General features: G+C 47.9%; 1 protein-coding gene across 3 annotated transcripts in view; it reads right to left on the bottom strand.

Annotated features, from left to right (window-relative positions):
- Positions 1-3120: 3120 nt before the first annotated feature.
- The window catches only part of LOC120895263 (connectin-like), a 94922-nt gene continuing 75794 nt past the window's right edge, over positions 3121-22248 (bottom strand). For 2 of the 3 annotated variants that reach the window (XM_040298430.1, XM_040298429.1), the window contains 4 exons: positions 18440-18504; positions 6834-7711; positions 6521-6737; positions 3121-4947 (listed from right to left, as the gene is read on the bottom strand). In XM_040298430.1, the coding sequence (XP_040154364.1) occupies positions 4487-4947; positions 6521-6737; positions 6834-7697 (1542 nt within the window). In that variant the 5' untranslated portion in view covers positions 7698-7711; positions 18440-18504 and the 3' untranslated portion in view covers positions 3121-4486. Of the gene's footprint in view, positions 4948-6520; positions 6738-6833; positions 7712-18439; positions 18505-21913; positions 22236-22248 lie in introns of those variants that run through there. The other variant, XM_040298431.1, reaches the window with a different exon arrangement.

The following is a 22248-nucleotide window of genomic DNA, read 5'->3' as shown; positions in this document are numbered from 1 at the left end:
CAAAGCCACCCTCGATAAACGGAGCTAAATGGGAGTAACCTCCTTCATCGTTCGCTCGCCCAACAACAGCCTGTACATAAGCAGTGTACACACAAGCCTGCCTGCCCTTAATGTGTACATATTAGAAACACTTCACCACCGGCGATGACATAATCGCATAATCATTCCAAAATGCTCCATATTCTATTTCCAGTGCTGGTGGCCCCTGCCAGCACTATCCTTCCGGGAGGACTACGCATCAAGGTGGGGCCGAAGACAAGGGAGGGGGGGGGCTGGCAGCCTGGTACATCATACGGCCACAACACACACGCACATACACCCACTGGTAAAAGTTTGGCCCTTGTTTTACGGCCACGTAACTTCCCGAACTTGCCGTGTTGTTTGCTGGTTTGCTGCGCGGCTAGGCTACACGATGATGACTACACGAGGACGAAATCGGATGGCTCTGTGTGCTCCGAAACATTCGGCTCAGTTCATCCGAACGCAGGGCGTGACTCACTGCGGGAAGTTCGGGTCTTTTCATCTCCCACCACCATGCCCCTTCTTGCTCAAAACGTTAACGAGAAACGGGAAACGATGAGGTTTGGTCGAAAATGAGCATTTTATGACGATTATTACCGTCAGGTTTTATGAGCTTTAATGGAGTTGTGTCAATGTTTTCTTCGCCGGGAAACGGGGACGAAGAAAGGATATCCAACCGCCCCATTCTGCATTCATTGGGAAAGTGACAAGGGGCCGCAAGGTCTGGGGTTGTGTGTGAGGGTTTTGATTTCGATTTCAACCATTCGCTTTCGAGCTTCAGCGGGCGGTCGTCGTGTAGTTCGTACGTGATGATTTCGATTCCCTCTTCTAACGCTCCATCTCCCTTGTCGAAACATGCTTTCCCACTCCAGCTGGGGATGGCGCAAAGGTGGGCACTGTTTGGTGGCGAATGGCTTTAAGAGTTATTTCTCGTGCTCGTCACTTTTTGCAGTTGCGCTCGGTGCGCTGTTACGCTGTGAGGATCGTTTGCGGGGCCAAAAGTTGGGGTGCTCGTTCAACAGGGTCAGCAACTTAGCATGTTGTTGATTTTGGAAAGAGTTTGACTCGACGGGCAGATCGACCGATGGAAGATGATAAGCGGTCTTTCTTCTTTTTTTGCCAAGATGGACTACGAACAACACAGCCATTAGGCACTTCGGAAGCAACAGATTGCACAGTATCGATTCGAAGCGTTGGCGTTGGAGTGAGCCGTAGGTTTAGTGGAGTGGTTCGTTAGTTCGGAAGGTTTCGGATACCTTGGGGAAACTTATTTTTGAGGCATCATTACTCGCCGCCATTTTTATCGATACCGATCAGTTGGATCAGGTCACGAGCATTTACCTATTTTAAACGCTTACCTGAATGAACGTTTACCTACTTTAGAAACAATTATCACCATAAAACTTGAGTTGAACTGTTCGAAGCTCTGAGACATTCAGCCATGCACTTTCTAAGCGAATTCAAACCTTTGGCACAGAAAAGGTGCAATAACAGTCTCGGAAAAAAATGCACGACTTCTCTACCGATTGATTGATTTTTTAATACTTCCCCCGACAGCGACTTGCATTCACGTTACGCTTCGAAATCAATAAGCCGCCTGTAATAAAATATAATACCACGGTCAACGAATTCTTTTGATCGTCGTCCCACGGTTGTTCAAAGGATTTTTCCATCCTGCGCTGCAACACTGTAGTAGTGCCGGCCGCACGCAAAAAAAAACCCGGGAACAAAATTGATCAAACGGGAGCAAAATATCAATCGTCTCAAACCATTCGACCAATTCCTTTCCCGGTCCAATCAATCGGTTTCTTTCGCCGCCGGAAACGCCGCCGAACGATCCAGCACAAAAAAAAAAAACAGAAGGATGCATTCCAAAGCGCGCCCGGGCCAAGAGGCCAAGATGAAAAGTATGATGCCGAATCCCATTGAAAGATAGCAATCATAAACCATTTTTCTTCATTCCGGGATGGATTTCACAAAAGCCGAGCTCCACAGATGAGAGCGCCCCTTCCAGGATCCCGTTCTCTCTCGCGCCAACACGAGCTGACACGGAAAATGAGGGATGGATGCCGAAAAAAAAACACAAACACACACCCACAGACGCAAAAGAAAAGCACCCAAAGCCCCTCAGCTCACCCGCAACACGAGCCGAAACAAGCAACAAGTGCCTGGTAAACATAAATCAAACAGTTGTGCAACGATGGAGTTTCCGCTTCCGCCCGTTTCTTTTGCAGTGTTGTGTTGGCGCTTTTCACCCAGAACAGACAAAAAAAAAGAAGAAAAAAAGAGCGAAAACGGCTCCCATAAACAGTCAATCGGACCTCGCGCAAGATTGATTGCGCGTGGCGGCCCGTACGTACGCGTGGTGTTTCGTTCCCATGGAGGAGGGTTTTCAGCAATAAAGAAAAAAAACAACCAGACCGAAATATGCAAAAGAAAAGCCATTCCAATGGTACAAAGTGATTGTAAATCGTTCTTGGCAAAAAAAAAAAAAATAAAATAAAGTTTCTATCCCCCGAAGCAATTTATTTCGGGCAGCACAGGAAACATCTTGTCCATTTCACTCTCCCCTTCTCGCCCCTCCCTGGCAATACCAGAAGTCTTTCTCTCGGTGGAGTTTATAAATAAAACGCAACAGCCAGCAACCAGCAGCACGAGGAAGCAATACGAATGCGAATGCCATCATTTGGGAAAGCGGAGATACGGAATCAATATTTCGCAAAAGGATAAAGTGTGCCACCTTCGATGACAGCTACCGATTCGTGTGATCAATCCGAGCAGCTGAAGCCATGGGGAGGGGGAGGGGGTGGGGGGATTTGGTTCGTACCGGAAGTGAAGTTTTCGGACCATTTTACGTAACCCGAAGCAAAGGAACGGAAACATTTAGGACAGGAAGCGGGTAGCCCCATTCTGTTGGGGATGAACAGGCAGAAACAGGATCGGTTTGAGATGTATTAGGGCTTAACCTTTCAATGATTATGTGTACAAACAAAATTGAAATAAACAATAGTTTAGTTAACATGCATCAAGAGCTTAACTAAAGGTTGGAAAAGAAAAATCAAGTAAACGATCCGAAAAAGTCAGAAGAAAAGGCTGCTGTTTTTGTTACTTACTTTAAAATTTATTTCTATTTCCTCGCCTTCCTCTCACATTATTCACATTGCGACACGGCAATTTACAGAGTTGTATCTATTTTTTTGTTAATCTTTTCTCACCACACAGAAGAATTGCAACATTGCATCATCGCTTGTTCTTACTTTTTTCCCTTGGTGTACGGTTTCTTCCTTTCCTTCCCGTCGATGCTACAAAAACTGTAGTTTCACTGTCTTTTGGTTTCTTCGCTTCGTTTGATCCTGTTTTTGTTCGCTCTGTTTGCCGTTGTTTGCTACATCCTCGTACTTTCTTCTGTTTGGTTTCATTTTATGGTTGTGTATGTTCTCTGCCTCTCTTACCTTATTACTCGCTTGCTCGGTTTTCTATGTTTTTTTTTTTTTACTTTTCTTTTGTTTATACCTTATATCGTACTCAGTTGCAAAGGGGTTTCATCGTTCAGTGTGTTCTCTCTAGCTTAAAACCTACTTATATATGTGTGTGTGTGTTGTCTGATTTGTTTTCTTTTATTATAAAAAGGAAAGAAATGGGTTACCCCTCATCAGAGTCTCGATTCTGTCTGTCCAACCACAGCTATCCGCTGTCGAACTATCGGACCAAAATTCGTCCTGTGTCCATCCACTGTCCGTGGATGCTGTCGAACCGGCCCGCTCGATCTTAGTGTACCCCTTTGGTGGGTACATCAAACGCAAAACAAAAGTGGGGAGTGGGGGAGAATAAAACAACACACCATGATGCTGGTGACGAATGTGATGATTGTGATGGATTGAGTGTGAGCAGAAGTTCAGCACGGTCGGCGATCACGTTGTTTTGCTAAAATCTACCACAAAACGTTCGATGAAAGAAAGCTACCGTCCCTCGCTTAACCCTGCTCTAATGCCGTCGACCGATCTGGTAGCGCGCACTCACACACACACACTTACATGCGCTACTGTTCTATCGTGGGTTTGCTCTAAATGCTACGAAATAGGTTGGCAAAATTGTCCCTCACTTTCACTATATATTACATGCACGCGCGAAACGTGTTCCGCTTTCGCGCCTCTCCTCTTTCGCTTGTTGATGTGTCGGTCGTGTTTGTGACTGTGTTTGCGCTGCATAAATGCAATGCGGAGCTGTTGAGGTGTATGGGTAACCCAGTGAGCGGGATGGGTGAAGAGTGCAAAGCTTTTCCAGCAGGGAAGGCTGAAACGAGCCCCATTCAGTAACGCCTCGCGAAAGGCGCGCCCGATGGAGCCGACGTGCACGGGAGAGGGGGAAAACCAATCGAACGTGCGTTGGAGCACCAAAAGTACCAACGCGCACACTGCCGTAAATAAGTTACCTTCGGTTCCTCGCCCCCCCACCCGGTGGCCACTTAACAGCTAATCAATCGACGCACTAGACTGAGCGCCACGGCCGCGGCTATCGCTAGCAGCACTCTACTGCTACTGCCGCCGTACCGGTCACCGGCGGCCGAGCTGTTCCAGGACAGGTTGAACAGGCCCTTAGACTCGCGCGGGTTCGGATCGCCGGTCGGGCCGGCCAGCTCCTCCGGGCACGGTAGCTCCTCGCGGCCCAGCTTCAGCACGTTCACGGTCTGCGGCACCTCCTTCGCCAGGGCGTCGTTTTCGCTCGCGGAATCGTCGATGTACTCGCCGTTCTCGTCCAGCTGGCCGAAGTCGTACGAGCTGGCCAGCGGCGAACGGGTCGGCTCTTCGGGCGTCAGGCCGAGGATGCAGTCGATGCTCTTGAGGCTTTCGCGCAGCTCCTCGTTGCGCGTACGGTCGCTCAGATCGTACATCCACGAGAGCCGACAGTCACAGATGAATCGATTGTCTGCGAGGAGAATGGGAAGAGAGCGGGCGGAAAAAGGGATATCAATTAGAGTGCACGAAGTATGGATTAGTTTTACTGCGAAAAAATACGGGCAATATGGCAATCTGCATGCGGTTCCGTTTGCTTTATGCTTCACCGTTGCAAGAAACGCCTACATGTATGCAATACGTTGGACAACAAACCACTGATAAGTGCTATTGGGGTTTCGAGGTAAAAATGCCAGCTAAATATAGTTTTTCACAGTATCCTGCAAATACTCTGCCGGAATCAATTTTGCTTCTGTGTCGGACACTGAAAAATGCTTGAAATGCCATTTTATAGCGCATGCTTTCCACTAGCCACTGACCAATGCGAAACGTACGCTTCTCAGAGAGCTTCGTTAGTGGGAATTCCACAATCGTTTCGCTGCAATTTAAGGCAAATTATTAAAACGAACGATTTGTAGTTGTCAGACGGATACAAGAATTGATCTATTATGCGAACATATTTTCCAAACATACTTCAATTTCGCATACAATTGAACTAAATATTTCGGAGAAACCACGAAACTATGCTATTTCCCGCAAATACGAGTACAAAACAGTTCAATAACGCAAAAACGCACTGCAATGTACGCTCATTCCAACCTATTCTCGCTCAGGTTCTCATATCCAATGAAGCTTTTGAATCTCTTCTGCTATAATTCCACCCTGCACAAGGATAGGATTAAAGCAAAAATGAGTAACGGATCAAGATAGCCTGCACCGTACTGCACACGCATACACAGCCAGGGCAAGGAAGGATGTAAAACCTTTTCATGTGTCAGCTGTCAACGACAGTATCGACTGGCCATCGTTGTCCAGTGGATGGTAAATTCTACCTTTCATCACACTGGCAGACACACACATACATATAGCCACACTTCCAAAGCCCCAACATCCACTCAATCCAGGCAACAGTTGGCGTGCAGTGCCGGAGATGAGCTTCGACCGAGAATGGGTAAGGGTCAGACGGACGGGCCATTTTCAAAACCATGATTTCCATTTCGAACTTCCATCGAACAGTATCAAAGCTTTGGATGAAAAAGCGACCATAGCTGGGAAAAAAGGAAGAGCAAAAAATCGCACTGGCATTTTGGGCCAAAAATTGTCCCGTCTCTTTGTCGGGATTCGGAAAAGAAATCACTCGGTATCGGTTACGCTGGCACTTCACTGGCAGCAAACGCAGACGGACCGATATACTGAGCGGTCGTGCGACCGCTTTTTTCCTTCGATACCACACAGCCCTTCGCCAAAGGATGGCAAGGATGAGTATCGGAAAATCCAATCATATTTCGGTTAATCCAGCGTGTGTACTGGGGCCGCACGCGGGTTTACGACCGTTTACCCCGTTGAATGGACGATAAAATGTTTCGTTTAAAGTTGGCACCGATCCGTATTTGATGGTTTGTGGAGGTGGTTTATTTTTTTTTTCAAGCTGGCTAAACCCTCCAAAACAATACCGGTGTCGGGCGTGTCGGTTGTCGTACCACTCAGCCGAGCAGAAGGGTTGAATCGGTCTGAAAACTGATTTTCGGCACCGTCGGGCAACTTACCGCGCAGTGACAGCAGGGCACTGTTGTTCACCAGATTGTCCATCAGCGGCACGATGTGGCTGTGCGTCATCGTGGACAGCCGGTTCGAGTCGAGGTTGAGCAGCTGCAGGGCCGACACGCTGGTGAAGGTGGCACTGTCGATCGTGGTGATGCGATTGTTCTCCAGGTGCAGATAGTTCAGGCTGGTCAGTCCGTCAAAGGCACGCTCGTCGATTTTCTGTTGGAAAAAAGGGAAAAACAAACGAAGATTTTAGGTTTAAAGGGCTCCTAAATCGCTCAACCATTCAAACAGCCGGGCGAACCTCACACTCACCTCAATGCGATTGCTGTCGAGAAACAGCATCTGCAGGCTCCACAGGTCGGCGAACACGAACGCACCGAGATAGTCCACGTCGTTGTAGGACAGCTTCAGGATCTTCAGGTTTTCCAGCCCCTTGAAGTACTCGCGCGCCAGCACCGCGATCTGGTTCGACTCGAGCCGCAGCTCCTCCAGCTTGGTCAGCTCCTCGAAGCCGTTGTCGTGCAGGTTGACGATGCTGTTGTTGGCCAGGTTCAGCTTGATCAGCTTCGGCACGTCCACGAACGCGTCCCGCCCGATCGTGCGGATGTAGTTGTTCTCCAGCATCAGCTCCTCGAGCGACCGGTGGTGCGCGAACGAGTGGTTGTGCAGCGTGACGATCTGATTGTTCGGCAGGTTGATGACGCGCAGCTCGGTCAGGTTGCCGAACGCGTACGGATAGATGTCGCCGATGATGCCGTACTCGATCGTGAGCGTGCGCAGCTTGTACAGCGTGGCGATCACGTCCGACGGGATGTAGGTCAGGTTGCCCGACTTGCGCACCGTAAACTTCAGATGCTCCAGCTCGGTCTGCGTGTGGAAGGCGAGCCAGTTGTAGTCCTTGCGGGGCAGCTCGCCGTCAAAGATGGAGCAGGACGCTTTCTGCGCCTTGGCGTGGCTTTCCGGCGAGCAGTGGCAGGCCAGCTTCATGTTGATGTCCTCCGAGCACAGGTCCATCAGGGGGGTGGTGATGGTCGGTGCCGAGGACACGATCTGGGCGGATTTGCCCTTGCGCACCGTCTGCTTTTCGTAGCTGCGCGCTACGGTCGCGTAGGGCAGGGTGGCCAGCAGCACCAGCATCAACCCGGCCAGGGTACGGTCTGTGCTTATCGTCCTCATCGTCGTTTGTGATGCTGTGAAGCGGAGCGGAAAGAAGTGTATGAAACCGTTAGCAAGTCATTCAGAAACAAGGGTTGCTGCAATACACATTTTGATGGTATTTCCATTCGAAGCAATTAAGATAATATCATTATCGGCGTCCTTTTCAAAGGCTAATAGGACACTAGAACACTTGCTAGAATAATTAATTTAATCCTTTTCTAAAACCATCAACGGCCACATCGCCCAAAACATTTTGCATAATGTATCGTAATCTTCCCTGCCTCGCAGGTCTCACAGAAATCAACCGAGCGGTTGCTGCAGTTTCAATTAAAATAAACAAGATTTGTCGCATTTGTTTAGCACGCAAGCGTGTTTCGCACGCACATTACGCCAAATACCGGGAATCCCATTTTCGGCTTAGTTGCCAATGCTTGTTTTTTCCCCCGTCTTTAGAACTTTAGAACGCACACACACACCCCTCTCATTACAGTACCATCGTTTTCCCGGCGTGACAGTGAGCGATGCCGAATGCAAATATAGGCAAACATTTTAATGCTCACGCCCGCAGGCAAGCGTGCCTTTTTCAATTCAAACAATCGCTCCCTGAAGGCGTTTTTGGTCGAATGATCGCCTCGCCGGGAAGGGTGAAATTTGTACATTAACAAACAAAAAGGAAAAGGAAAAGAAAAAAAAAAAGACACGGCGAAAAAGCAACGAAGACAGCGATTTTACGTCGAACGATTTGTGAGTCGGGTAAGCGAGGGGAGTCCTCACGTCCCGGGAGGAGAAAAAGGCAAATACAAAAAAAAAGGTTTGCTTCCTTTTTATCTTTGATTGTGGGTGTGCGCATTCGCGATTCGATTACGCCCTTCCGGTTATCTCTGTTGATTCAGACCGGCTGGTACCGGTCTCATCTTACCCGACTGTCGGGGGAGGAAAAACCAGCCCCGAGGGGACATTAGGCGCTTGTGACGCGGCCCGGGTGTAGCCCGGCGAGTTGCCGGGAGACGTTTCACTCCCCCCGGTTTGCGGGGATTTATTTATTCTTTTGCTTTTATTTTCTGTTCCACTCCACCGACCGCCTCCACGCGTTCGAACCCTATCAAATTAGCATCTGATTTACTTAAGCAATTTAGCAGCCGCTTGGGCGAAGGCTTCTTCGCTGGCAGGTGGGCAGAAGGTACCAGATAATGGGAATTAGTTGCAACCCTCGCTCTTTTCGAATTTTTTGGAAGCAGCATTCCATTTGCGCCGAAGCGTTTCGTGAAGAGTTTTAATGTTATTTTTTGTGTCAATTTAAAATTTCAATAAAAGAGAATTTAAATGTGACATGTGTTCTGGGTTCCCCCCAATCCGTTGGGTGGAATCGATTCGTTCCCAATAAAACGCCATGCCACGATGGCACGCTGCTGCAATCTTTTCCCTCGTACAGCTGCTGCAATTGCGGAAACAACTTTCCTGAGCTGTGTTCTTCATCAATTATTGATTCATACTCACGCACAGACGCATTTTCTGCGACCCTCACACCCCTTACCGATCGGTTTGCTGATTAACGGAACCTGCATTATTGAACGCGGTGACATTTTCCCACCTAGTTCGGTTTGACTCGCGCCGCCCGGAAAAGCCCCGGCCGAGCCGTTCACACGCAGCTGGCGTTCGTCGGGTAACGGGTGACGTTTGGGTCGTTAATTTTTCTCCCATTATCCTGGGCCCCTGCTTTGCTGCAGCACGCTCCTCGTCCCTCTGCCAAACGCCGTTGTGTTGATTTTGTGTCCAGGGCCAGTAAATCCACCACCCGTCGTGCCGCATCATTTTTCATTCAATTAACTTGCATTGCCAATTTCGCTCTGTTGCCTATCTCCGGTGTACGTGTGTGTGTGTGTGTGTGCATCCCTCGTGAGGACCCGCGCGTATCCGGTCAGCCAACGGGAAGTCATATTTCACCGAGCGTGTGTGTGTGTACATGCGCCACCCGGGGACACTGGTGTTACGTTTCTATTAAGAAATTAAAACGGACCGTACGGCCGACCGGCACCGCTCACATGATGCTGGGAATAAAAACTAACTGTGGCATGCCAAAGGTAAGCGCCTGATTGAGGGGGAAAGCGTTACGTTATGGCTTTCCATATGTTTCGCCATTTTTTTTTTCAATTTATTTTGCTCAACTTCCCAAACGTTGCAACATACCGAACACCCGGACGTGCTGCCTTCCGAGCTCCTGCGGTGCCCATAAGACGACGCGCATCAAACGGAGCCAGCGAAAGTGCAGCGAACAAACAAACGAAAAAGAAACACGTTTGCACACGGTATTCATGAGAAGCATTTTGGCTCATTTTATATAAAGTGCAATTTATTCCCCTTTTTTTTCGAATAAACGCGATTGCCGCTCGATTGCCGCCGACTGCAAGCGTTTCGCCGCTTGTTGCCGATAAGAGATTGCATCGATTTTTATTATTGCATTCAATTTTCCCCTCATTTGTGCGGGCATCGAAAGTCAATAAATAAAACCATACATGTACGTACACACACACACGGAAGCTGAAAGGTAATTCGGGTTAAACGAAGGCAAAAAGGATATTAATCAAACTACATCAAGCAGGGAACGGTGGGCTGGGGTGGGGAAGAAAGGCAAAATGGTGCAACATCAACATGCATTGCACATTTTCGTTCGCCTGTGATGCATTTTGTGTGTTTTCTGGGGCACCGACGGCGGGCACAGCGGTAGTAACAGCAGTTTGCAATGTCGCGTAAAGTCACTTTCGTTTAGTGTGCATATGTTTCGTGCTTTTGTGTGTGTTTTTTGTTGTTGTTGTGCTGCTTGCAAAAATATGAAAAGAGAAATTGCATTCTGCACATCATCAAGGCAGCACATTTGGGCACAGGGGGGAGGAAAATACAAAAATGGCTTGCGAGAACGGTTCAAGCTGTGCTCAAGCTTTTTTGTCCCGCTTTTTTCTTGCATTCGGTTCGATGGGAAAGCTAATGTTTTGATCGAATTTTCATCGATCTAACAGCGTGAGCAGTTTCAGCACGCGGAAAGCAAGCCGTTCGGTGCAATAAAAACGCTATAATAAGGATGTGTATGCATACGGAGGGCACTGCTGTCGACGGGGCTTAATTGTGTTTTGATACACCAATATTTATACTTTTTTTTCCTACTGCCATCGGGAACCCCTTGATTGAAGATGCTTGCAGGCAAGATGCACACAATGGATTGCGGAGCCCGCATGGGGTTTGCGCTGCTGTTGCATCAACAGCTCATTACCTGCAAGTGCCCCTGGAGTGCCTCTGGGTTCTGATTTCGAAAACACGAAGGAAACAAGATTCAAAGGAAGCAGGAAAAAATACACCCCACACTTGAGAAATAACTCACCTTTCGAGTGTCTTGAGCGGGGAAGCAAAACCATACTTTATGCCTTTGAATAGGAACGAGCATCGAGTGCGCGACGATGCAATTCCCGTCCCTTTGCTGCATACTGTCCTACCCAAACGGAAATCGCTCCGTTTGCAGATGGTCCAAGCAACGTGTTGTGTCACTTCCGTTTTGCTTCGTTCGTGTTTCGTTTCATTTTTTTAATTGCAACCCGTCCCTACCTTTGTTTTGTGCTGCGTGTTGCGTCCCCTTCCCCCTAGCACGGCCCCGGAACAACTGGCCACTTCAGCGCAGGTCGGGCAGCTTCATAGCTTCTTGATTGGAAAGCAATAGGTAAGCGCAGCAAAACGAGAACGAGGGTCGTGCACGAGATCTCCGGCAACAGTTACCGGTAGGGAGGGACCCAAGGGTGGGAAATACAAACCCCTCGATCGAAGGGAGGGAATAACAAGGAATAAGACCCCTTCAACCATCGTAACCATTCATCAACACGGCCTCATCGGTCTCATCATCGCTTCGTCATCGTCACATCATCGGAGCTGACTGGTGCGAGTCAAAACAGCGCGCCAAACTGTTGACGTGAGAGAAGAGCCCAACCGAGGGCTATTCAAAGGGAAAGAACGGCCCCGTCAGAATCAAAGCATCTCCGGGTGAGAGATCATTCTAGCGATGTCCCTTAGCGCTCCGGGATGCGAATGGTACGAAATACTTGATTGGCAAACTAATGATCAGATAAAAGTACTTAAAGGACACTGTGCTGTGAGTTTGCTTTTTTTTCATCCTGCGTTGTATATTTTATTTCAATGCGTTGTTCAAAAGCTATTCATTCAATTTCATTTATATATATGGGTTTCAAATACAATTTTAATTAGAAGTATCGATCCATCATCACTTCAAATTCAATGAAAATATGATTCATTGAACGATTATCTATTAATTACTTTTCACTACGGTATCCGCCGGCATGTATGCAATCCGAAATGCAAACTCACTCACACATAACATGAAGCATATTTAACCTTTCATTCGTTCCTGTTTTGTGATTTAACAAGATCATTGGCTACTGAGGTGTGAAATAAAGGCTCGCAATTCCAGCAAAAGAAATTATAATCAACATGATTGGTCTACTGCTGAAGCATGCAAAAAAAGCATCCGCTTCCGTTCGTATTTTGTATGCACAGCTGTAGCTTCTCAACCAATCGACCAAATCGCAACAGGATGTTTTTTATTCTCGGTTAAAGCCACACTCGCCCACCTCAAACCACACGAAAGACTTTACCAGCTAAAATTTACAGGAAGGTAAATTTAAAACGCAACAGAAAAGGTACATAAAGCCATGATCAAACGACTGCCGGTCACACCAGCACTGCACAGCGGGGTCGTCCTCGCAACGTTTCCGTCGCGTTGCAAGTTCCAACTTTTTCCTTCTTCTGCCAATTAGCCATCCGAGCTCACTGCTTTCCTTTTTTTGGTTGTTGCTGCTGTTGGTAGTTCCCAACATTTACTGTCGATTTTCCCCTGATTGTTAAGTATTACACTTCGTTTTCCAGTTTTTGGGACGAAAAAACACGTTTTCCTTCTAACCTCCCGTTGCATGCTGTTTCTGCGCACAAATTTACAGCTTGCTTGAAAACTCCCAGCCAGTTCAATTCAACGGTGATTCAATGGTGGGCGTGGAATTGAACCAAAAGCAAGGGAACGCTTTGCGCGACCAAACTAGCGGAACGACACCGTGTGTACCGCGTGATGGCAAAAAAACGGCACGAACAACGGCAGAGGCTGCCCAAAGTCGTGGCGAGAAGAAAAGGGCAAGAATAGGACCACAGCCGAAACCCAACCGTTCGTCCCCACGCCCAAAAGGAAACTCTTTCCAGCAACAATCAACACGGAAGTGTGTATTCAATTTGTACAAGCGAATCGCTCCCCAGGGCTCCCGGTGGACCGATTCCGCGGGTGCGAATGAAGTTTGCGATGCGAAAACCAGATTGAGGTATTTTTTTTTTCGTTCGCTTTCTTGCTTTCTTTGCCCTGCCTTTGCCTTCCTGCCCTGTACCGGCGGTTGTTCGTTGTTCATTGGCAGCGAATGCCGGAGATCCTTGTAGGCTTTTGCTTCGATTGTCAGCATGCGTCCTTTCGCTTTTATCTGCGCTTGGTGGTGGAGTATACACTCCAATCTCTTGATTTCCTAACGAAATTTCTAAATTCAATAATGCGCTATCGGGCCGGGGACATCGCAACGGCAATAGACAAGCCGGGGCTCAACAACAGCACGCTCGCAGAAGGATGAAAGCAGATGAAGAAGGAAAGAAAAAACATCGCACAGAAAAGCGCACATCGTTCGCACCGCGGTACACGGTAAAATCGGAACCACCCGAGCCCAACAGCTCGGAAATTGGGTTGGGCGCCGAAGTTGATTACCGAGTCGAGTGGTGCTGCCAAGCCCCGGCCAAGCACCGAGCGGGCGGGTTCCGGGGAAGGTGGTGATGATTGAATTAAGCTTTCGAAATGATTGACTTTTGCCAGTCAATTGTTGACTTCGATTATGTAGATCAGCGAAAAGCTGCTTTCAGCCGCCTTGCGGTCTGGCCCCTTGCTGTGCTGTGTAGAGCTGTTTGATTTTTCTTCGCAGCTGCTGCCAGGTTCCGGCAGGCCGGACCCGTTCTGTTCGACTGTTTCCTTGCACGGCGAAAGTATCTTGAACGGATTAGAGCTCGTACGCTACTTACGGCAGCAGTGTGGGGTGGGGTGCCTTTTGTCGGATGGGCCATTCCGGCACACCTGGTGTACGATTTAATCCGCAGAAAAGCGTACTCGAAGTCAAAGTGTTTGTGCAGAGGCGCAAGCAACGCGTGCGGGCACAATGATAGCTCCCTGTCAGTGGCGTGTCTTGTGTGGTGCGTGGCTTGAAGAGGCTTTTCTACTGGAGTGGAGTAGGGGTTGGCATAATACCGTCAGCATGTAAATGTTAAACCAATTTGGGTACGATTACGTACGAGCAGGCATTGAAGAAGCTGAACCGGTGGGAACTGAATTACTATCCACTGGAAATAAAATGCCTCTCTGCGTTAATCGATGTAAAAGAAGTGTTGTTTTGCTGGTGTGAATTGATGTAAGAAAGTGTCATCAAAGTATTATTTGGGTAGCGTAAGCCAATAAGGCAAGGAAGTGTGTTGGACTGAAGGTAATCAAGTAATTGGATGGAAGTCAATCTAGTTGCGACTGCTAAAACACGAACTTCGAGGAGATCGAGGTCATTTGAAGCATTCCAATGTGATTACAACAGGATTGCTTGAAAGTAGGCAATCCTCATCACTTGCCCCTAAAGTTATGCAGTTTGTATCACAACGCTACGTCAATACGTACGTTATGTGAACATCTGGTTGAATGTTGTTGACGTTTTAAGTAGTTTTAATACATTTCTAGTTCATTCTACTCTTCTACACAGACAGAACATACATCAATGATCGGTTTATTTCATCGCATTAGAAAGAAATGACATTAACTAGACATCGATGTCAAGTTCAACGAACTTGTTTCAATTTCTTCTTTCCCATCCAGCACCCATTAAATGTAGCGTGCTCCAGTGGTCAATGATCTACGAATGAATTGGAATTACATCATGCTCAATAATAATGAAAACCGCTGCACAAAGGAGGGGTCTAGTACTGTACCGTCGCGTTCGGGTTTGCTTGGTGGTTTGAAAGGAATTTGATCTCGGTTTTTGTAACATGAGCCACGATACTACGGCTGCCCTCGCCTACCTTTCCTCCCATCCTTACATCCAACTACAGAACGCACATTCAAAAGCACTTGAGACAGAAACCGCAGAAAGCGTTGAATGCAACGCGACTGCAACCACAAAACATCCACATTAACCGTAGGTCTTAGCCGCTCTGTGGCACAACATGATTGAACCTGTCGGAGGAGTATTCATGTTCTCTTTTTTTTTTGGTTATGGTGGTTTGCTTCATTTTTCGGGTAAGCATTCACCAACTATGCTCCGATTATGCTGCACACTAGTCTAACAAGCACCGGTCCATCACTGTGCCGCCGCTCGTTTGACAGCTGGATGGATATGAAAGAATTCAATAACGAATCGGAAATTCGATACCGCCAGCAAGCTGGCTCGCCGAAGAGAGGGTAAGCGGTAAGCGAAGCGAAGGTAAAAAAAAGGGAAAATCTTTGTAAACTAGACGCGTCCCTAAGCTTCAGCGGCCTTTGAAGCTCGTTCAGCTTCGATAACGAGAAATGCTCCGCATCCTGTCTTTGATTTTCAAAGAAATTGATTAGATATAGCTGCAAACCCCGCTTCCCATCTATTTTGTTTCTATTTCCAACGTTCTTATTCTCTATCTCTCCCTAGATCTCTCTTTCTCTCTCTTTTTCTTCGTCGACAGGGGCGAAATGTCTTCATCATGATGTAGTTATAAATTATGGCATTAATTCTACGCTGGCCGTGCGTGCTTCAAAATTAAATCATTCGCATCACTTAGCCGCGGAGCGAAGAGAAATGGCAAATAAAACATGAACCGTAACGAACCGGTTGGCTAGCTTAAATAAATATCACATAAAAAAAAGATGCATAGCAAAACACGCACAGAGTACACACAGAACAAAAATCGAACGTCAAGCCATTGGAGCGGTTTCTGCACATAAGGAACGATGTTTGATTAGATTTTGACCGACCCCCGGCGTATAGAATATTCTTCCCCAAGCGACTACGGAACGCTTCATGACTTTGCAAACCCGTGACCGATTACGATTATCTCGAGCGGCCAGTCGCCGGCGGTTCCTACGTTACTACGGATTGTAAGAGAGATGCTTACAAATTCTTCGCATCCTTGAAGGGCCCGGGTGCCCGGCCAGGATGCGTGTACGCTCGATTGCTCCATATCGATTGCTGAAGGGAGCCAAAAGCCATTCCGTATTAAGAAGTGCTGGGTATTAAAGGCAACAGTGTTGGGTTGTTGTTCAATTTTTCACGCATTGAGCTCGGTTTTGCCGGCAGGATTTAATGCAACATAAACTACCACACTTCCACGCTTTCCATTTCTTCCCAGCTTGCTTTTTCGTCCCCTCCAGCTCGAGAAGGCTCGTTCTGGCAAAGATGGCAAGAATCTTTGATTCATGATTCTGTTTTTTCCCCCTCCCTGTGTGCTCTGAACTCTGAGCGCCGGTGAACGTAACGAGCTGACAATCCGATTGCTGTGTTGCTTCTTTCCGCTTCGGCCCGTTATTCCTTATGCCTTTCCAAATCCTTTGCCCCCTTTGCCAGCGTTCGCCCCATCTGCCAAGAATGGCCCCCCGAAGGCGATTGTTTATTTATTTTTATTTCATTCGATTAGGCTTTCAACACAACACTGCCGACGGACTAGGGCTGCCGCTCCAAATGATGATGTATGAACAGATTATGGATCCGCATGATAGATGGAGCGTTGCGCAAAGGAGCTGCTTCGAATGAGATATGTGACAAGCAGGGTGCGAGCAACTGCTTGAGGTGCTCACCTTCCGAACCAACGGGTGCACTGCTAACACGATGGCACGATTGCTTACATCTCCGTTGTCTGCTGTGGAGCAGAGTGCAAGGAGATGAAGTGTTATAAATTTTGAGTGATGCCTAGCGGAGCCATTTCCAGCAAATTGTTGATGACAACAATGTTACACACTTCTTGCGCAAGCCTGAGTCCTTGTGTTAAGTCGTTCGATAACGTCCGATAGCTGAGGCGATTTGTCCGAAGCGAAGACGTGTAACGGACGTGAACAGCGACAGCAAGCGACACGCAAGGAGGAGCTGAACGTTCGTTGATGTGTTAGGTACGCCACAGCAAACGGCAAATATTGACCCGTCACCGGACTGTTGCGAGAATCCATGGCTGATTGGAACCGTTTGTCTATTCACTCAATTAAATTGATAATGAACCGGTCGTGGAGGTTGGTTGGAGGGAGTTGAAATTTACATTTTAATTGAGCGATCATCAATTGGTACGAGTTACGGGATGAAAGCGACCCAGTCAAGGCAGGTCCTGTCTGCCTGCGTGGGTCAAGATGGGTTGTCCTTTTGTTGGATGTAATGTTCCGTGCTTCACAAAGCTCGTTTCCTATTAGAGCTAGTGAATGGTTATCCTTCCACTGAGCAATGACTTGGACTGCTCGACTTGTTATGTCCTTCCTTTGTGAGATACGTTCCAGAGACATACATCCAGACTTCAACAATCCCGCAGTAAATAGTTAATTGTACCTGGGATGTCGTCATTGTTGACCATTGTATCAACTCCAATAAAGGTTTCGGCCGATCCGAAGATCCACACACACTCCCATCTACTCAGAGGACACAGAACTTGGTACCCACGGAGAGAAGACACCAATGGCATGGCGCATGGGAATCAATTCTCAAACCAATTTATCCTTGAAGCACCATCTCAGGGTCAGAATTAATTTCTTTCAGTTTAATTGTACGCTCTTCAGCATTCCCACCAGCAGAAGCAGACGGTCCCGAGCTAACTGCGCTGTAAAACTTCATCCCCGTTTCATCCTCTTTGGGGAGGGTGGCGTTTGGGCAAAAACCCCATAAATTGCCCTCATCAGTGGCGGCAGTGGCGGCGGTGGTCCCAGGCACACACACACCACCCCAGCCAATTGACTGCAATGGATGAGCAAAACGACTCACCGTAACCCAGGCGAGGGTTCAGGCAGCACCGGGGGATTGGGAGGATTTGCAGAATTTCGGGGCGGGACATTATTTGCGCATCGAAGACAGCGCAAACAGACAAGTCAGTCCGGGTTTGCGTCAGTCCGTGGGACCGGGGAAGTAGTCCGACCGGAGCTTGCCGTACCTTGCTGCCGCCTGTTTAAATATCACAAACGCATGTCAACAGAAATTACGAACCGTCTCGTCTCCTACGGTCGTTTCGGAAGGTCCGTCAGCTGGTCGGGGTTTCTTCTTCAGGGCCAAATCTCATCAAAAAACTTTTCCCTTTTGCAGTGCCCCCTACGGTGATTGTCCGTGGTTGTGACACGTGGCGGCTGAAATGTTGAAATATGAGCGACGGCTGTAACGGGCCAGGTTTAAAACGCTATGCGACAGTTCATGCGAATGGGCCCGTTAAAACTGAATTCTCGCGTAACGAGCTAATATGGTGCAATAAAGCAAACGCACGCACCCGAGAGAAGCCCGCCGGCAATTGTGCTCCGGGTGTGCCATGGAATCTCTCTACCCGTTTGCGTCATGTGGCCCAATGGAGACAAACCCAACACACACACACACACACACACTCACTCAGGTGAGTGGCGTTTCGGTTGCGGGAAAAGTGTTTTGTTTTCTTGGGGCTCTTGATGGTGGAAAATTCAAATGCTTTTGACGCCTGTTTTCGGGGAGTCGTGCACTTACCTAATTGAGTTTAAATGTCAGCCACGTTTCGGTTCCACCACCAGTTGGGGCTTTGTTGGAGTGCTCTGTGAAAGTGGGAAAAGATAAGAAAAACGGTTAATTAATTCACAATTTTCCAATGATTGTGTGTGTCTGTGGTAAGGTCTGTGGTGAGCGGAGACACAGCCGGATCAATCAAACGAGCATGAGAAAGCTGTATTTCTCCCATTGACGTCATACATTTGTAAAACAACGTAACGTTGGATTTTTGTAAAATCTTCGCGTAAGTCTTATTAGACATTTAGGTAAGAATAGAAATAGAAATTCGATTGAAATCCTAATTAGTCGAATTTATTTGTGAGAATTTCTTTCCCAGATCGACTGCTGTTCGACGCGGAGGGGATTCAGGAAATATTACGCAAGCATGTTTGAAAAATCGCTTAACAATTTCCACCATTAAAATGGTGCACCATGGTTCGACTAATCCATTGCAGAGTTTTTGAGTATTTTGCATCCGTAAAGTGATCTGCTCTACTATTGGCTGCGCAATAGATGTGGCGGGAAAAAACCCAACACAGAATCATCCTAAACGCCAACCTTCCAATTGGTAAATTATTCACTCGTTCATCGTTCACCTTTTGCCTACAACAGTGCCACCCATTCCAAAAGCGGCAAATTGACATTGATACACATACACCCACCCACAAACACACACACACTCGATTGACGAAATTAGGATAATGCATGGAAATTAGCTACATCGAACGCACGCAACTCGCGCTCCCTGGCACCGTTCCACCCAAACATACATTTAAGCGGCGCATAATCGATAGATTACATATCAAAAGCCACACTAATTACTAGTCGTTCGTATGGTGCGCGGTTTAATTATTCATTCGCCGATACCGACTCCCTTTCCGCACGGCACATGCGTGTGGGTGTGTGTGTGTGTCCCTGCCCAATACCATATCGTCGAAGCTGTCTCTCTTTCTCTCTCCCGCCCCGGTTGAGTGGAAATGAAGCTCGAGTTGGCATTGACAAACGATTTGCAGCAGCAGCAGTCAGTTGCTATAATTATGTTGCTCACTGTTTGCTTATGGCTTGCGGCGCACAATCGTGTAAAATCTAATATGCTCCGGCAGTGTTCGAAGTCGCTACGTTGCTGCTATGGGAGGATGCAGCCATTCGGGCTGTGATCGATTCCTTTCCGCGCCGTTTTCTCGCCAAGTTGCTCCGGATCGAATTGCACTCTTGCTTCAGCCAACCAATGTTCCAGATTTACATTCCACACACACACACACACACACACATTCACTGCTCTGCCTTGGGGGGTTTGGTTGCCATTCATCACTTCCTAGAATTCGTAGGTTTCCCGGCCAAAATCTCTCCCATCGGCCAAAGCGCTGCCACCGACAGCTCGCAGGCACAGTTCAAAGGCAGCGGATTTTAATCCGATCTGACAGCTTCAAGTGGCCCGGGGGGCGGCATTATTTGCCTCCTTTCTCGATTCCGCAGCAACACTGTGCGAGGGGAAAAAGGGCTGGTGCCTCCGGCGGTTCGCATTACGTCGATGTCACAGCATGAGATGGAGCCTGTGTTCGATGCTTTCAGCAAACAGACTGTCCTCCCCCTTAAACCATTGCCGATTGCCATCGTGATTCTGTCCATTAGCATCAGCAACATATGTATGCATTAGGCACGAGCACGCCTACGGTTGTACCCGGCGGGATCGGGCGTTTGGTTGTTCTTTTACACCTCACCCTTTTAAGGTTTCGGAACTGATGTGTTTTTGCGCTCTGAAGCTTCAGTTTGGGTGCAATTGGAATCTTATTAAATATTTGTTTGTACTTTCCGTTTTATACGGCATCAGGTTGCAGGATTCGAGTGGTTTGCTTATCACGACCGAGCAATCTTCTTTTTAATACAGTGCCTTAACCAAAAATAGGTAAAACGAGAGCCGAAAAAAGACTCCTCGAAAATAAAACGGAGCAATCGTGTAGTTGTGTCTCGTCGGAAATAAAATAAACTCTGGAGGCAGAGATGAAACCGTACGTCACAAGCCATCGTGAGCAATGAAGAAACTCGCGTCACATGCGGCAAGTTCTTGGTCACTAGCTCGTTTGCTCTACAGCTCCGATCACTGATAAGCCGGAGGAGCAGAAACGAAAGAACAACCATTGTGAAGCAGACCCAAACCCCGGGAGGATAAGTAATTTTTAATTAACGTTCCAAAACGCTCTACCACGCTACGAAAGCGAAGCAGAGAATGTTATTCAGTCCGACGGAACGTAGCGAAAGAAGGGGCGACGGGTGGATGGCTGATATGCGCACAGGTACTGCTAATTACGTCCGGCGTTTAAGGTTAAACAGAATTCCACTCAATCCCCGTAGATGCCGTATCGTCGTCAGGATCGTCCCAGAAGTTTGATGAGCTGCTGCTCGGAGGTCCTCCTAGATTCGTAGAAAACGACCAGCTTCCAGATATCCAACACAGACTCTCGCTCTTTCTCTGCAACAGCCTGCGCCCGTCACAGGTGGTTTTGATGAACCAGCGCCAGTGGAACGGAATGAGATAACGATTAACAAACAAGACACGGGAAACACTCTGCTCTGCGATTAGAGGCTGCTCGGGCTCTTGGAATACGCAACGAGCGTTCTAGAGCATTGGAATGCATAAAAAAGCAAAAAAAAAAAAATGTAAATCTCAAGGTCGTATCGCTCGGTTGGGCATGAAGTTCACCATTAAAGGATAGCAAATACCCGCTGGAAGTTTGCCAGCCTTTCCGTTATTAGATGAAGACAATCTCATTGCGAAAATCAAACTAACTGTTTGAGTAGGTTAAGGTCCTTGATTTGCTTCTTAATGCGATTGAAGACTGACGGCGGCCGTCTTGGGAGTACTGTACCGCTTCAAAGGGTAGGCCCTTAATCGAATTGACACCAAACGTGGATGAAAAAATGGTGCTTCTGCTGCTTAAAAACCTGCTTCTTGTCACGTATGTCTGGTAAATATTTTAACTCCGGCCTGGAGATTCCAAACTTCGGCTCCGGCTGGCCGGATGTAGCTGCCGTGCTCCGTGGGAACCGTGCCGTGTTGTGCCCGTGTGCCCGTGTGTTTAATGTTTAATGCCACTAACAGATGGCGTCCCATTTTTTTTGGCCTTAAACCAGGTTTTACTCAGAGAAGCCGGGATGCAATGGGTGAGAAATATGAGATTGTCGTGTTCTATGTTTCTCTCTTTCTCTCTCTCCTAGTCTCCAGTGTCTTTGGAGCCCTTAGAAGTCGTTGACATCTTTAAGCGGAGGTGCTGCCTCGTACTGGCCACCCGTCAGCGACCTTGTGGGAAACCTGGGCGCATCGGGCACTATTTCCGGTGTAGCAAACGAAAAGAATCGATCGACTTTAAGCTGTATGCCGGGCAAGTAACCCGCTTTTCAAGCACCAGCACCAATACTCTGAAGTGAATAAACCCATCCCCCCCCGCCTCGGCTCACCTGCTCACGCCTCAGATTATCGATTCTCGTTAGGCCATATGGTGGACGCTTCTTAACGGTTCAATTAACGTTTAACGTTTTCCCCACCGCGGTGCCAACGAGAGTTTGATGTTGCCAGCCGTGGTGCCTCACCGGGAACCCTCTTGATCTTCCGCATCGACACACGGACGGCTGGACCGGACGAGCGGTTTTCGGTTTCGGAGGGTAAATCGAAAATGGAAAGCACTTTGTTTACACGGCGTATGGCTTTACCGGACCGGGTCCCTCCCTTACCGGGTTTGAAACCAAAGAGATCGAGAGACAAGAAGGCAGCTTTAGGTGACGGGTAAATCCGT

Source organism: Anopheles arabiensis, chromosome 2 (genome assembly GCF_016920715.1).
Source record: "Anopheles arabiensis isolate DONGOLA chromosome 2, AaraD3, whole genome shotgun sequence".
NCBI classification, from domain to species: Eukaryota; Metazoa; Arthropoda; class Insecta; order Diptera; family Culicidae; genus Anopheles; species Anopheles arabiensis.
This window is presented reverse-complemented; position numbering and strand designations above follow the sequence as displayed.